Source organism: Penaeus japonicus, unplaced genomic scaffold (genome assembly GCF_977035675.1).
Source record: "Penaeus japonicus unplaced genomic scaffold, GWHDUDI00000001_assembly GWHDUDI00000001, whole genome shotgun sequence".
NCBI lineage: Eukaryota > Metazoa > Arthropoda > Malacostraca > Decapoda > Penaeidae > Penaeus > Penaeus japonicus.
The window spans coordinates 54,158,858-54,173,857 of NW_028234403.1; the positions used below are offsets into that span (position 1 = coordinate 54,158,858).

Sequence of the window (15,000 nt, forward strand, 5' to 3'; positions counted from 1 at the left end):
AGAGAATAAGAGAAAGAAAGAGAAAGACAGAGAGAGAGAGAGAGAGAGAGAGAGAAAGAGAAAGAGAAAGTGAGAAAAGGAGGAAAGAGGAAGGAAAAGTAGGCAAATTAGCAAAAGAACAAGCACAAAATATTTGGAAAAAAAAATGTCCTTTGCATAATAATCCAAAGTAAAGAACTAGAAAAAAACAGAAAAAAATAGTTAGAAAGAAAAATAAAAGAAGAAATTAGAGAAAATGTTCTTTCCTCACAAGACAAAAATAATAATCCTTACCAGAATAGTCTCACTGGCTCGGAAAAGCTTCTTAGAACATGCAATTAAAAGAAGTTTTTTTTTTCTTTCTTTCTTTTTTTTTACCGAAAGGGGTAAATTCTTAACGAACGAAACAAATTCCTCTTTTTTTCTCAAAACAATTTAAGAAAATGAAGCAAATGTGGTTTAAGAAAAAAGATAAAGATAATGAAAAAAGGGAATATTTCTTTATTTGATTGTTTCTTTGATTTATGTTTCATTCGTATATTTCTAGTTATCAACTTTTTCTTTATTCTAGTGTCATTTTTTTCCAAATCATCTATTCATCTAAACTTTTTATTTCTTAGTACTTATGTAACCTTGCTTTCTTTCTTTCTCTTTCTCTATCTATCTATCTATCTATCTATCTATCTATCTATCTCTTTCTAACTATATATCTACCTATCTCTCTCTCTCTATCTCTATCTCTAACTCTCTCTAGCTCCCTATCTCTCTTTCTTTCTCTCTCTCTCTCTCTCTCTCTCTCTCTCTCTTTCCTTTCTCCCTTCCTCTCCTCCTCCCCCTTCCAGTCCCCTCATCCTCCCTCCCTCCCTCCCTCCAAACCCCCCCTCCTCCTCCCTCCGTCCCTCCCTCCTTCCCTCCCTCCCTCCTTCCCCTACCCATTTCTCGTCACGTACGAATATAAACGACACAATAACCGCTAATAACCGGTCGGATCCTCAGCCTACCCGACCATGGCACGGAGCGCGTTGTGGGATTCGATTCCATTAAGCTCGATGACTCAGCTGCACTTGGTCAGATCCCGGATTTAAACTCTCTTTTGTTTTTCTTCTTCTTTTTTTGGGGGTGTGTGTGGGTATGTATGAAAATTGGCTTTGAAATCAGTCGTAACGGAATGGGAAAAGGAGGGGAGGAGAGGAGGAGGGAGGGGGGAAAGAGGGAGGAAAGTGAAAAGGAAAAAGGGTTGAATAAGCATTTTCTTACTCCAGAAAAAAAATGAAAAAAAAAGAATAAAAAGCTTTGCCAGCAGTCGAAGGAGGAAGTTCTCTCTTGACTGGGAAGTTTTCTGTTAAGGGCAGAACGAGATATAGGTGAAGTTTTTTATTTTTTATTTTTTTTATCTATACAGAGAGAGAAGAAAGAGAAAAAAAAGCGAGGAAAGCGAGAGAGGACCGAGGACAGAAAAGGAGAGAGAGGCGGAGAGAGAGAGGAGAGAGGAGGAGAGAGAGAGAGAGAAGAGAGAGAGAGAGCGAAGAGGTGGAAGAGAGAGAGAGTCGAGCGAGAGAGAGGAGAGAGAGAAGAGCGCGAGTGATGAGAGCGAGAGAGAGAGAGAGAGAGAGGAGAGAGAGGAGAGAGTAAGGAGAGAGAGAGGAAGAGCGAGAGAGAGAGAGAGAAGGAGAGGGAGAGAAGAGAGAGAGGAGAGATGGATGATGAGATGAGAGGAGTGAAGAGAGAGAGAGAGAGAGTCAGAGATAGCGACGTATACAAACATTCAAAAGCATATAGACAAACAAAGAGACACAGAAACAATCACAGAAAGACATACAAACAAACAACCACACAAACACACACACACATACACGCACTAACAAACAAACAAACAAAGACCAGCAAAAAGTGAGTCAATTCCCTCGCTCACCTTAAAGACTGATAAAAAGATTATACGGAAATTATAGTCAATTTCCTTCGGGCCATTAAACGGTCACGTGATAGAGCCATATTGCGTGAGTGTCTCTGTATATGTGCCTGTATGTCTGGGTCGTGGATGGTTATGGCATGTGCTGTGTATGGTTATATGTGCGTGTTAAATATGTGCGAGAGAGGTAGATAGGAAGATAGGGGAGCTATGTGTGAGTCATGTATATAGTATGTATACACGCACATACTGATACACATACTCACCTTCAGAACACACACACACACACACACACACACACACACACATATACACCTCTACCCCACTTCCTATTACCTTCCTTATCTCTCTACTCCTCCTCCCCCTCCTTTCCCCCTCTTCCCTTTTACCTTCTATACCCCAACTTCCTTTTCTTTCCCTCTTTTTTCTAGCCTATTTCCTCCCCCTCCCCCTTCCCCTCTCAAATAGCCCCTCTCCCTCTTAAATACCGCCCCCCCCCCTTTATCTTAACCACTCCACACCCCCACCCAACCCCTCATCCCCTCCACCTCCTTACCTTCCCCTCCCTCTCCTAATTCCCCACCTCCCCATCCCTCACCCTCACCCCCCCCTCACCTCACCCCCTCACCCCAACCCCTCCCTCTCCTCTTCCTCCCACCACCCCTCACACCACTCCCTACACCCCCTTAACCCACACCCCACCCACATCCACACCCCACCCCACCCCCACCCCACCCACATCACCCCTCAATCCCACTCACCTCACAACCAAAACCACAAAACCTCCTTCACCCACATCCCCACCCTCCTCTTCCCCCTCCCCCACCCAACCCACACCCACATCCCCCCTCAACCCTCATTCCCCCTCCCTCCCCTCACCCCCCTCATCCCATCCCACCCACCCCAACCCTCACCCCCTCACCCCACTCACAACCACAACCACAAAACCTCCTTCATCTCATCTCATTTCTCTCTCACTCACTCTCTCTCTCTCACCCTCGTCGTTTCCTCTCTCCCCTTCAGCTGTGCGTGATCGTCGTGGTTCTGTCGTGGGCGGTTGTGGTCGGCATCCACGCCGGACTCTACGTCCCGTCGCCGCAGTTCTACTTCAACCACCTCGGGAGCCAGTCCTGCGAGCCGTTCCATACCGTTAACTCCAAGATTATCATCGTTGCTTGCGCCGTCTACTTCCCGACGACTATGGTGAGTGGGAGAGGGGTGGGAGGGGGGAGGGGGAGGTGGGGGAGAGGGGTAGGGAGAGGGGGAGGTTGGAGAGGGGGAGGTTGGAGAGGGGTTGGATAGGGGGAGGGAGAGGGAGAGGGGTTGGATAGGGGGAGGGAGAGGGAGGGAGGTTGGAGAGGGAGAGAGAGAGGGAGAGAGAGAGACAGAGAGAGAGAATGAGAGACATAGAGAGAAAAAGAGAGAGAGAGAGAGAGACATAGACAGACAGATAGACAGAGAGAGAGAGAGACATAGACAGAGAGAGAGAGAGAGAGAGAGAGACGAGGTGGAGGAGAGAGAGGGGCGAGAGATAGGAAACACATTAGACAGGACAGACTTAGACAGAGAGAGAGAGACGAGAGAGAGAGAGTATGAGAAGAGAGAGAGGACAGAGGGGAGACACAGAGGGGGTGGAGAGAGAGAAAGAGAAACATAGACCGAAGACAGACATAGACAGAGAGAGAGAGAGAGAGAGACCGAGACGGAGATAGAGAGAGACTGAGAGGAGTGAGGTCGGGAGAGAGAGAGAGAGAGAGACATAGACAGACAGACATAGACAGATAGATAGAGGCAGAGAGAGAGAGAGAGAGAGAGAGAGAGAAGAGAGGAAGAGAGAGATGGAGAGAGAGAAGAGGAGGACCTTCCCCACCACACCCATGCTAATGGAGGAGAGAGAGAGAGGGAGAGAGAGAGAGAAAGAGAAACATAGACAGACAGACATAGACAGAGAGAGAGAGAGAGAGAGAGAGAGAGAAAGAGAAACATAGACAGACAGACATAGACAGAGAGAGAGAGAGAGAGAGAGAGAGAGAGAAACATAGACAGACAGACATAGACAGAGAGAGAGAGAGAGAGAGAGAGAGAGAGAGAGAGAGAGAGAGAGAGAGAGAAAGAGAAACATAGACAGACAGACATAGACAGAGAGAGAGAGAGAGAGAGAGAGAGAGAGAGAGAGAAACATAGACAGACAGACATAGACAGAGAGAGAGAGAGAGAGAGAGAGAGAGAGAGAGAGAGAGAGACATAGACAGACAGACATAGACAGAGAGAGAGAGAGAGAGAGAGAGAGAGAGAGAGAGAGAGAGAGAGAGAGAGAAACATAGACAGACAGACATAGACAGAAAGAGAGAGAGAGAGAGAAAGAGAGAGAGAGAGAGAGAGAGAGGGAGACACAGAGAGAGAGAAACTCGAGAAACCTCCTCAGAATCCTCTAGCTCTATCTCTCCCTCTAGAGAGACCCGCTCGAGAGAGATCGTTATTCCCCTCTCTATCTACTATAACCCATCCATTCCCTACAATACATATCTCTATCAATCTCTATATCTATATATCTATTTCTATCTATATACTGGACGAGACGACCCCCCAAGAGGGAGAGAGAGAGAGGAGAGGAGAGAAACAGAGAGAGAGAGGAGACATTAGACAGGAGAGAGAGAGAGAGAGAGAGAGAGTTGAGATGAGAGGAGATAAGAAGAGACGACGAGAGAGAGAGAGAGAGAGAGAGAGAGAGAGAGAGAGAGAGAGAGAGAGAGAGAGAAAGAGAAACATAGCCAGACAGACATAGACAGAGAAAGAGAGAGAGAGAGAGAGAGAGAGAGAAAGAGAAACATAGACAGACAGACATAGACAGAGAGAGAGAGAGAGAGAGAGAGAGAGAAACATAGACAGACAGACATAGACAGAGAGAGAGAGAGAGAGAGAGAGAGAGAGAGAGAGAGAGAGAGAGAGAGAGAGAGAGAGAGAGAGAGAGAGAGAGAAGGGAGAAAACATAGAGACAAGACAGGACATAGGACAGAGAGGAGAGAGAGAGAAGGGAGAGACGAGAGAAAGAGAAACATAGACAGACAGACATAGACAGAGAGAGAGAGAGAGAGAGAGAGAGAAAGAGAAACATAGACAGACAGACATAGACAGACAGAGAGAGAGAGAGAGAGAGAGAGAGAGAGAGAGAGAGAGAGAGAGAGAGAGAGAGACTAAAAGGACTAAGAGAGTCTCTTAGTTAGGGCATCATGGGTCCGACGGATATGTAGTTGTTTTGGTGATTGGGTATCGGCGTGTGTACGTGTGTACATGTGTGTGTGTGTGTTTTATGATGATTACACACACATACACATACACTTACACGAAGGATTGTTTGTGTAAGTATGTCTGTGTATGCGTGTCTGACAGAAACCTATGAGTCATTAGGTAGCCTAGACACTGACTAGGACCCTCCAATACAGTCACTAGACACAGAGAAGAAGGGAAGGTCAGAGGTCACTTTGGTTCTGAGGGGAAGGGAAGGTCATAGGAGGTCAGAGGTCACTTTGGTTCTGAGGGGAAGGGAAGGTCAGAGGTCACTTTGGCTCTGAGGGGAAGGGAAGGTCAGAGGTCACTTTGGCTCTGAGGGGAAGGGAAGGTCAGAGGTCACTTTGGCTCTGAGGGGAAGGGAAGGTCATAGGAGGTCAGAGGTCACTTTGGTTCTAAGGGGACGAGAAGGAAAGGTCAGAGGTCACTTTGGCTCTGAGGGGAAGGGAAGGTCAGAGGAGGTCAGAGGTCACTTTGGCTCTGAGGGGAAGGGAAGGTCATAGGAGGTCAGAGGTCACTTTGGCTCTGAGGGGAAGGGAAGGTCATAGGAGGTCAGAGGTCACTTTGATTCTGAGAGGAAGGGAAGGTCATAGGAGGTCACTTTGGCTCTAAGGGGAAGAGAAGGGAAGGTCAGAGGTCACTTTGGCTCCGAGCGGAAGGGAAGGTCAGAGGTCACTTTGGTTCTAAGGGGACGAGAAGGAAAGGTCAGAGGTCACTTTGGCTCTGAGGGAAAGGGAAGGTCATATGAGGTTAGAAGTTCTGAGGTCACTTTGGTTCTGTGAGAAAGAGAAGGCCATATGAGGTCAGAGGTCAGAGGTCACTTTGGTTCTGAGAGAAAGAGAAGGTCATATGAGGTCAGAGGTCACTTTGGCTCTAAGGGGAGGAGAAGGAAAGGTCAAAGGTCATCGGAGGTCAGAGGTCACTTTGGCTCTAAGGGGAAGGCGACGTGAGGCTCACAGAAGGTCAAGCATCCTTCCAGGACTCCAGAACTCGAAGGACCTCCTCGCTCTCACCCGAGGACGGCCGGAGAGGACTGACAGCATCCCGATGTCCTTGTTAGATTAATGACGTTTAAGGGAGGGAGAGAGGGAGGGACGGAGGAAGAGGGAGGGAGGGAAGGAGGGAGAGAGTGAGAGAGGGGGAGAGGGAGGGATGTAAAGGGAGGGAGGGAGGGAGAGAGATAGAGAGTGAGAGAGAGAGAGAGAGAGAGAGGGTGGGGAGAGAGAGAGAGACGGAGAAAGAGAGAGAGAGGGAGGGAGAGAGATAGAGAGAGAGGGAGGGAGAGAGAGGGGGGGGTAAAGGGATGGAGGAAGGGGCGAAGGAAGAGGGAGGGAGGGAAGGAGAGAGAGAGAGAGAGAGAGAGAGAGAGAGAGAGAGAGAGGGAGGGAGAGAGAAAGAGAGAGAGGGAGGGAGAGAGAGGGGGTAGGAAGGGAGGTAAAGGGATGGAGGGAGGGGCGAAGGAAGAGGGAGGGAGGGAAGGAGAGAGACAGAGAGAGACAGAGAGAGAGAGAGAGAGAAAGAGAGAGAAAGAGAAATGTTATACATAATATCAATTCATATTTTCCATATTGCTACTAGTAATATTACATTATTACTATATTACAACACTCTTTCCCTTCCTTCCTCGTACAGTTTCTTCTTTGGTTTAACGAGCTGCCTGTCTCTCTCCTATTCTGATAAATTATTATATAAATATTGCTTTACGCTCTAACAAATCTTTCTGATTCTAACAGATTTTCAGATTATATCCCGTTATTGATTTGTCCTTTCATTATTATCCCTTATACTCTTGCAACACTGTACCCCTTGTTATCAGCTGAGCAAAGCATTGATCTATTCCTTATCCTTATCCCGACAGAATGCTCCTTACCTTTATCCTAATAGTGTATCTCTTATCCTTATCTTTATCACAGTATTCTTATCCCTTATTCTATCACAGCACACACACCCTTATCCTAGCACAGTATTCCTCACCCTTATTCTATCACAGCACACACACCATTATCCTAGCACAGTATTCCTCACCCTTATTCTAGCACAGCACACACACACCCTTATCCTAGCACAGTCTTCCTCACCCTTATTCTATCACAGCACACGCATACCCTTATCCTAGCACAGTATTCTTCCCCCTTATTTTATCACAGCACACACACACCCTTATCCTAGCACAGTCTACCTCACCCTTATTCTATCACAGCACACACACACCCTTATCCTAGCACAGTATTCTTCCCCCTTATTCTATCACAGCACACACACACCCTTATCCTAGCACAGTATTCCTCACCCTTATTCTATCACAGCACACACACCCTTATCCTAGCACAGTATTCTTCCCCCTTATTTTATCACAGCACACACACCCTTATCCTAGCACAGTATTCCTCACACTTATTCTATCACAGCACACACACCCTTATCCTAGCACAGTATTCCTCACACTTATTCTAGCACAGCACACACACCCTTATCCTAGCACAGTATTCTTCCCCCTTATTCTAGCACAGCACACACACCATTATCCTAGCACAGTATTCCTCACCCTTATTCTAGCACAGCACACACACCCTTATCCTAGCACAGTATTCCTCACCCTTATTCTATCACAGCACACACACCATTATCCTAGCACAGTATTCCTTACCCTTATTCTAGCACAGCACACACACCCTTATCCTAGCTCAGTATTCCTCACCCTTATTCTATCACAGCACACACACCCTTATCGTAGCACAGTACTCCTCACCCTTATTCTATCACAGCACACACACCCTTATCGTAGCACAGTACTCCTCACCCTTATTCTATCACAGCACACACACCCGTATCGTAGCACAGTCCACCTCACCCTTATTCTATCACAGCACACACACCCTTATCCTAGCACAGTATTCCTCACCCTTATTCTATCACAGCACACACACGCCCTTATCCTAGCACAGTATTCTTCCCCCTTATTCTATCACAGCACACACACCTTTATCCTAGCACAGTCTACCTCACCCTTATTCTATCACAGCACACACCCTTATCCTAGCACAGTATTCTTCCCCCTTATTCTATCACAGCACACACACCCTTATCCTAGCACAGTATTCTTCCCCCTTATTCTATCACAGCACACACCCTTATCCTAGCACAGTATTCCTCACCCTTATTCTATCACAGCACACATACCCTTATTCTAAAACACAGTATCCCCCACCTTTAGTCTTACAAATCACCCGCCTATTTCCATATTTCCATATTTCCATATTCACACAACCTCCCCCATTCTAAACAAAGACCTTATTTACAAATAATACGCTTTTATATTCCCCGATTTCTTAACAGATCACCATTGTAAACAAAGACCCTATTTATAAATAATACGCTTTTATATTCCCCGATTTCTTAACAGATCACCATTCTAAATAAAGACCTTATTTACAAATAATACGCTTTTATATTCCCCGATTTCTTAACAGATCACCATTGTAAACAAAGACCCTATTTACAAATAAAACCTTTTTATATTCCCGATCTCTTAACAGATCACCATTGTAAACAAAGACCTTATTTACAAATAAAACCTTTTTATATTCCCGATCTCTTAACAGATCACCATTGTAAACAAAGACTCTATTTACAAAAAAAACTTTTTATATTCCCGATCTCTTAACAGATCACCATTGTAAACAAAGACCCTATTTACAAATAAAACCTTTTTATATTCCCGATCTCTCAACAGATCACCATTGTAAACAAAGACCCTATTTACAAATAATACGCTTTATATTCCCGATCTCTCAACAGATCACCATGTACTGTTACGGGACAGTCTTTCACGTTGCCAGGACCTCTCTTCACCGCCTCGTCTGTGCCACCGTCAGTGCTCCAGAGATTCTCGGTGGGACGCTGGTGGAAAAGGTGAGTTTGAGAGGGAGAGGGAGAGGGAGAGGGAGGGATAGGGTGGGAAAGGGAGAGGGAGAGGGAGGGTGGGAAAGGGAGATGGAGGGGGGAAAAGGAGGGAGGGAGAGGGAGGGAAAGGGAGAGGGAAAGGGAGGAAGAGGGAGGAAGAGGGAGGGAGGGAAAGGGAGAGGGAAAGGGAGGGAGGGAAAGCGAGAGAGAGAGACAAAAGAGAGAAAGAGAGAAATAGGAAATTAGAGGACGATAAGGAACAGAAGAAATAGAAGAAAACGGAAAAAAATATGAAAACGAAAAAAGAAAATAAAAAAAAATGAGAAGAAAACAGGATTAAAATGTATTGCTCAAAGACTTAACTGAAGGAGAAATGCTCTGCCCTTTTCCACTAATGAGGTCTGATTGAAAAGCGGAGGAGGAAAAGAAAAAAAAAAGAAAAAAAAAAAAAAAAAAAAAAAAAAAAAAAAAAAAAAAAAAAAAAAAAAAAAAAAAAAAAAAAAAAAAAAAAAAAAAAAAAGGAAAAAAAAGAGAGAGAGAGAGAGAGAGAGAGAGAGAGAGAGAGAGAGAGAGAGAGAGTATGAGGGGGATATATATTATATATTATATATATATATATATATATATATTTATATATATATAATAATATATATATATATACATATATATACATATATATCTATATATACATATATATATATATATATATATATATATATATATATACATATATATATACATATATATATATATATATATATATATATATATACAAATTTTATATATATATATATATGTACTGTATATATATATATATATATATATATATATATATATATATATATATATATATATATATATATATATATATATATATGTATGTATATATATATATATTATAAAATATTTATATATATATTATATATATATATATATATACACACACACAACACATATATATATATATATATATATATATATATATATATTATATATATATGTGTGTGTGTGTGTGTGTGTGTGTGTGTGTGTGTGTGTGTGTGTGTGTGTGTTGTGTGTGTGTGTGTGTCCCCCGTGTTGTGTGGTGTACTGTATATATATATATAATATATATATATATATATATATAATATATATATATATATATATATATATATATAATATAGTATATTATATGTAGAGAGAGAGAGACAGAGAGAGAGAGAGAAAGAGAAGGGGAACGAGGAGAAGAGTGGAAGAGAGAGAGAGAGAAAGAGAGAAAGAGAGGAGGGAGGGGGAGTGGGAGGGAGGGAGGGAAAAGGAGATGAAAGAAGGAAAAGAAGGAGCTAAGAAGACAACCGAAAGAGAGTAAAAAGAGAAAGAGAGAGAACAGAGAATGGAAGAAAGAAAAGAAGGGAGAGAAGAAAAAAAGAGACGAGAAAGAAGGAGGAAGAAAAGAGGAAAAACATAAGAAGAGAAGAGAATGGAGAGGAATGGAGAGAGAGAGAGAGAGAGACAGAGAGATAAACGGAGATAGAGTAAGAGAAAAAAAAAAAAAAAAAAACGGAAAAACAGCAAGCAAATAAATACAACCCAGCAAATAACAACAAACCTCTCTTTCCCATCATAAAGATACCCTCAAAAAAAAAAAAAAAAAAAAAAAAAAAAAAAAAAAAAAAAAAAAAAAAAAAAAAAAAAAAAAAAAAAAAAAAAAAAAAAACGCGAGTGCCAGAAAACACAAGCCACAGGAGAATCGACCGAGAACGTCACGTTGGTTTTAACGCGATTAGATGCCAAGAGCCGAGGGTCATGACAATCTATTAATATCAGTACCAAGAGGAGCACCAAGAGGAGGGTCATTTGTCAAAGTAATTACCTCGCCGACTAAGCTCACCTGGCCGCCTGTTTAATAAGCTGAGTGCAATCCCTAAGCCTCGACTCTTGGAGGTGGAAACGAAAGGCGAGGAAGGAAAGAGAGAGAGAGAGGGTGGGGCGGGGCGAGGGTGGGGGTGGGGGTGGGGGTGGGGGGGGGAGTGGGGGGGGGGGTGGGGGTGGGGGGGGGGGGGGGTGGGGGTCTGGGGGTGGGGGGCTGGGGGTGGGGTGGGGGGGGTGGTGGGGGTGGTGGGGGTGGGGGGGGTGGGGGTGGGGGTGGGGGTGGGGATTGCCGGTGGGGGGTGGGGGGGTGGGGGGTGTTGGGGGGAGGAGAGAAGGGAGGGGAAGGGAGGGAGATTATGAGAGATTGAAGAGATTGAAAGAGAGAGAGAGATTGGAAGAGAGAGTGAGAGAGAGAGAGAGAGAGAGTGAGAGAGAGAGATTGAAAGAGGGAGGGAGAGAGAGAGAGAGAGAGAGAGAGAAAGAGATTGAAAGAGAGAGAGAGAGAGAGAGAGAGAGAGTGAGAGAGAGAGAGAAAGACAAAGACAAAAAAAAAAGAAGAAATCTTGGAGTTGAAGACAAAAGACAAGAAAAATAGAGAGAAAAAAAAATATTCACACAAAAAAATAAACACAAAAATACGCGGAAGAGATAAGAGCGAAAAACAAAGACACGGAAACAAAATAATATGACAAACAAACACACAATAGTAAGTCCCAAGGAATGAAAACGACAGATAAGAAAAAGCGACATGTGAAATGATAATGATAGTGATGATGATGGTAATGATGATACTAATAATGATGACAATAACTATAAGAATACTAGTAAACATGATAATTAGGATAACAATGATAATGACGATGATAATGATAGTAATAACGATAATAAAAAATATTAACAACAATAATGATAGTTTCAATGATAAGAACGATAATAAAAAAGACAATAATACTAATACTAACAACACCACCACCATCAACAAAAAACAAAAAACAACAACAACAAAAAACACAACCAAATAAACAAACAACACCAAACAAAACAAAAACAAAGGAGATAAAACAAGGCACACAAAAAAGACACATAATGACTCAGCGCCAGAGGGCTTAGTTTCCAAATGTCTTGGCCTGTAGATCAGTAAAATAACGTTCCTATTATGGAAATTGATGCCGTGCAATATTGTGGCAACGAGATATTACGCGGGAAAATCTCGTAACGAGGTATAAAAGTGATGTAAGGCTTGTATTACGACGCGATTAGAACGCCATTGTGATTTTGTTGTTGGTGTTGTTTTGTGTTTATGTTTTGTTTGTTTTTGTTTTGTTTTTGGTTTTGTTGATTGTTGCAAGGAGGAGTTTGGTTTCTGATATGGGGGGTGATAGATAGATTGTTTTTCTTTTTTTTTCTTTTGATATATATATTTTTTTTTTCTTATGGATAGATAGTGAGGGTTTTTATAGATGGAAGATAGATAGATACTTTTACAGCTAGACAGATATTCATGTGTGTGCATGTAATTTGTCTATAATACACTCCTTCCTCAAAACAAAAGAAAAAAAAACATACAAACATTTCTCTCTCAGTCAGTAAATACAACATGATTTCCAAAAAAAAAAGTAAAAAAAAAGTGAAAAAAAAATAAAATCACGATGGTCTTTTCATAACTAGAGACCAGAACAACATTGTTATTAGGATCTCAGACCAACCATTACCCGGAAAAAAACAAAGCTAGAAATTCCAAACCTAATGTATGTTAGTCATAGAAAAGAAGTGTTTGTTAGTCTTACGCCAGTCACACAGTCACCTTGTCAGTTAAAAGATTCTACAGTCAGTACGAAAGATTTCAAGTTTGTCTCCTGTCAGTCTAATAGTTCCAGTCAGTAAATGATTCGCTAATTAGTCACTAAGTAAAAATCGTAAAAAAAATCAGTAATCAGTTAGTTCCCAATCATAAGATAACCGAGTAAAAAAAAAAATAAATAAATAAACGGACAGTCAGAAAACCCCCATTCAACCACTCAGTAAAAAAAAACAGTCGAAAAGAATCCAATAAACCAGTAAAAAAATCCGGCCGCCCCCCTCCCCCCCCAAAAAAAAAAAACACATTCAGTCAATAAATCCCCCCTTCCCCCACCCCCTCCCACCCACTCCCACACCCTCCCCACCCACCCCCAGTCAGTCAGTCAGTCAGTCAGTCAGTCAAGAGTTCCGGCCCGAGTCCAGAGTCTCCACATCAGTCGAGGCAAAGCAATCGTCCCCGTTACATTGGCCTCTGGAGGGAGATTACGGAGAATCCAGACGGTGCCGCCATTTCCTGCGTCGGACAATTTTCCTGTTTGTTCTGTTATTTAGCTGAAGGTCAGAGGATGGCGGAGAGAGGGAGGGAGAGAGGAAGGGAGGAAGGGGGGAAGGACACCCCCCCCCCCCACGGAGTGTGGGAGGAAGGGGTCTTTAATGGAGGAATAGGGTGGAGTGACGGAAGGGGGAGGAAGGGGGAGGGAGGGGGGGGGAGGGAGGAAGGGGGAGGAAGGGGAGGGAGGAAGGGGGAGGGGGAGAGGGGGAGGGGAGAGGAGGAGGGGAGAGGGGGGTGAGGAGTCTAAGACGCGTGGTGATTGGGAGGGGGAGATTGGAAGGAGGTTTGGGGAGTACTTGAGGGGGGAAGGGGGAGAGGGGAGGAAGGGGGAGGGAGTGGGAGAGGGAGGGAGAGGGAGGGGAAAGAGGGAGGGGGAGGGGTGGGGAAGGGGGGGGGGTGGGGGGGGGGCGGGATGGGGGGGGGAGGTGCGGTGGGGGGGTTGGGGGCGGGGGGGTTTGGGGGCGAGGGTGGGGGTCCCCCCCCCCTCCCCCCCCCAAATGAGGGGGGGGGGGGGGAGAGGAAGGGAGGTTGCTGGGGAGGGGGGAGGGAGGGGAGGGAGGGGGAGGAGGGGGAGGGGGGAGGAAGGGGGAGGGAGGGGGAGGGAGCGGGGACAGTGGCGGAAGGGGGGGGGAGGAGGGAGAAGGGAGGGGGAGGGAGAGAGGGAAGGGAAAAAGAATGGGGATGGATGGGGTCTTTGTGGACGTGGCTTTTGGGAGGAAAGGGGGGACATGGGGGAGGGGTTGAGGAAGGGGCGGGTGGGAGGAAGGGGGAGGGGAGGGAGGGAGGGAGGGGGAGGAGAAGTAGGAATGGGAGAGGAAGGGGAGGAAGGGGGGGTGGGAGGAAGGGGGGGAGGGAGAGGCGGCGGGGATAAGGAAAAGGGGGGGGGAGGGGAGGAGAGGAAGGGATGAAGGAAGGGGTGGGAGGTGGGTGGGAGGGCAGGGTGGAGAGGAGGAAGGGAGGGGGGGGGGTAGGAGGGGAGGAAAATAAAAACAAGGGTGCGAGGGGGGGCGTGAGGTACGAGGGAGGGACGGGAAGGGTGAAAGAGAGGGAGGTGAGAGAGGAAGGGAGGAAGGGGGAGGGGAGAGGAAGGGGTGGGAGGAAGGGGGGAGGGTGAGGGAGGGAGGGAGGGAGGAAGGGGGGGAGGGGGAGGGGGGGTAAGGACGCGTCTTCGTTTCGCCTCGCTTGTCCTTCTTGATTAGTTGAGATGTGTTCATATGTATGTACTTACATATATACATGTATTTACACACGCACATGCACACACACCACACAATCTATATGATATATATATATTAAAAAAAACATATATAGTTATATATTATATATATATATATGATAGTTATTTATATGATATAATATATATTGAGTTGTATATATATATATATATATTATATATTATGATTTAGTTTGATTTTATATAGTGTGTGTGTGTGTGTGTGTGTGGGGGGGGTGTGTGGTTGTATATATATATATTATGATATTATATATATATTAGTCGTGTTATCTATATATATATATATATATATATATCTATACATATATAGTATATATTTTAGATATATATATATATATATAATATATATATATTTATATGTATGTATGGTTTATTAACATATATATTATATATATATATATATATATATATTATATATATTTATATATATATATGTATGTATGTATAAACTTTTATATATAGATATATTTAGTTGAATAT

The 15,000-nt window shown here is 44.1% G+C and overlaps 1 protein-coding gene across 1 annotated transcript in view; it reads left to right on the forward strand.

Annotated features, from left to right (window-relative positions):
• LOC122249442 (trace amine-associated receptor 1) overlaps window positions 1-15,000 on the forward strand; it is a gene marked incomplete in the record, with an annotated part of 50,827 nt that overhangs the window by 13,063 nt on the left and 22,764 nt on the right. Inside the window, 2 exon segments of the mRNA XM_086542645.1 lie at window positions 2,912-3,091; window positions 8,975-9,088. Coding sequence (XP_086398771.1) covers window positions 2,912-3,091; window positions 8,975-9,088 — 294 coding nt within the window.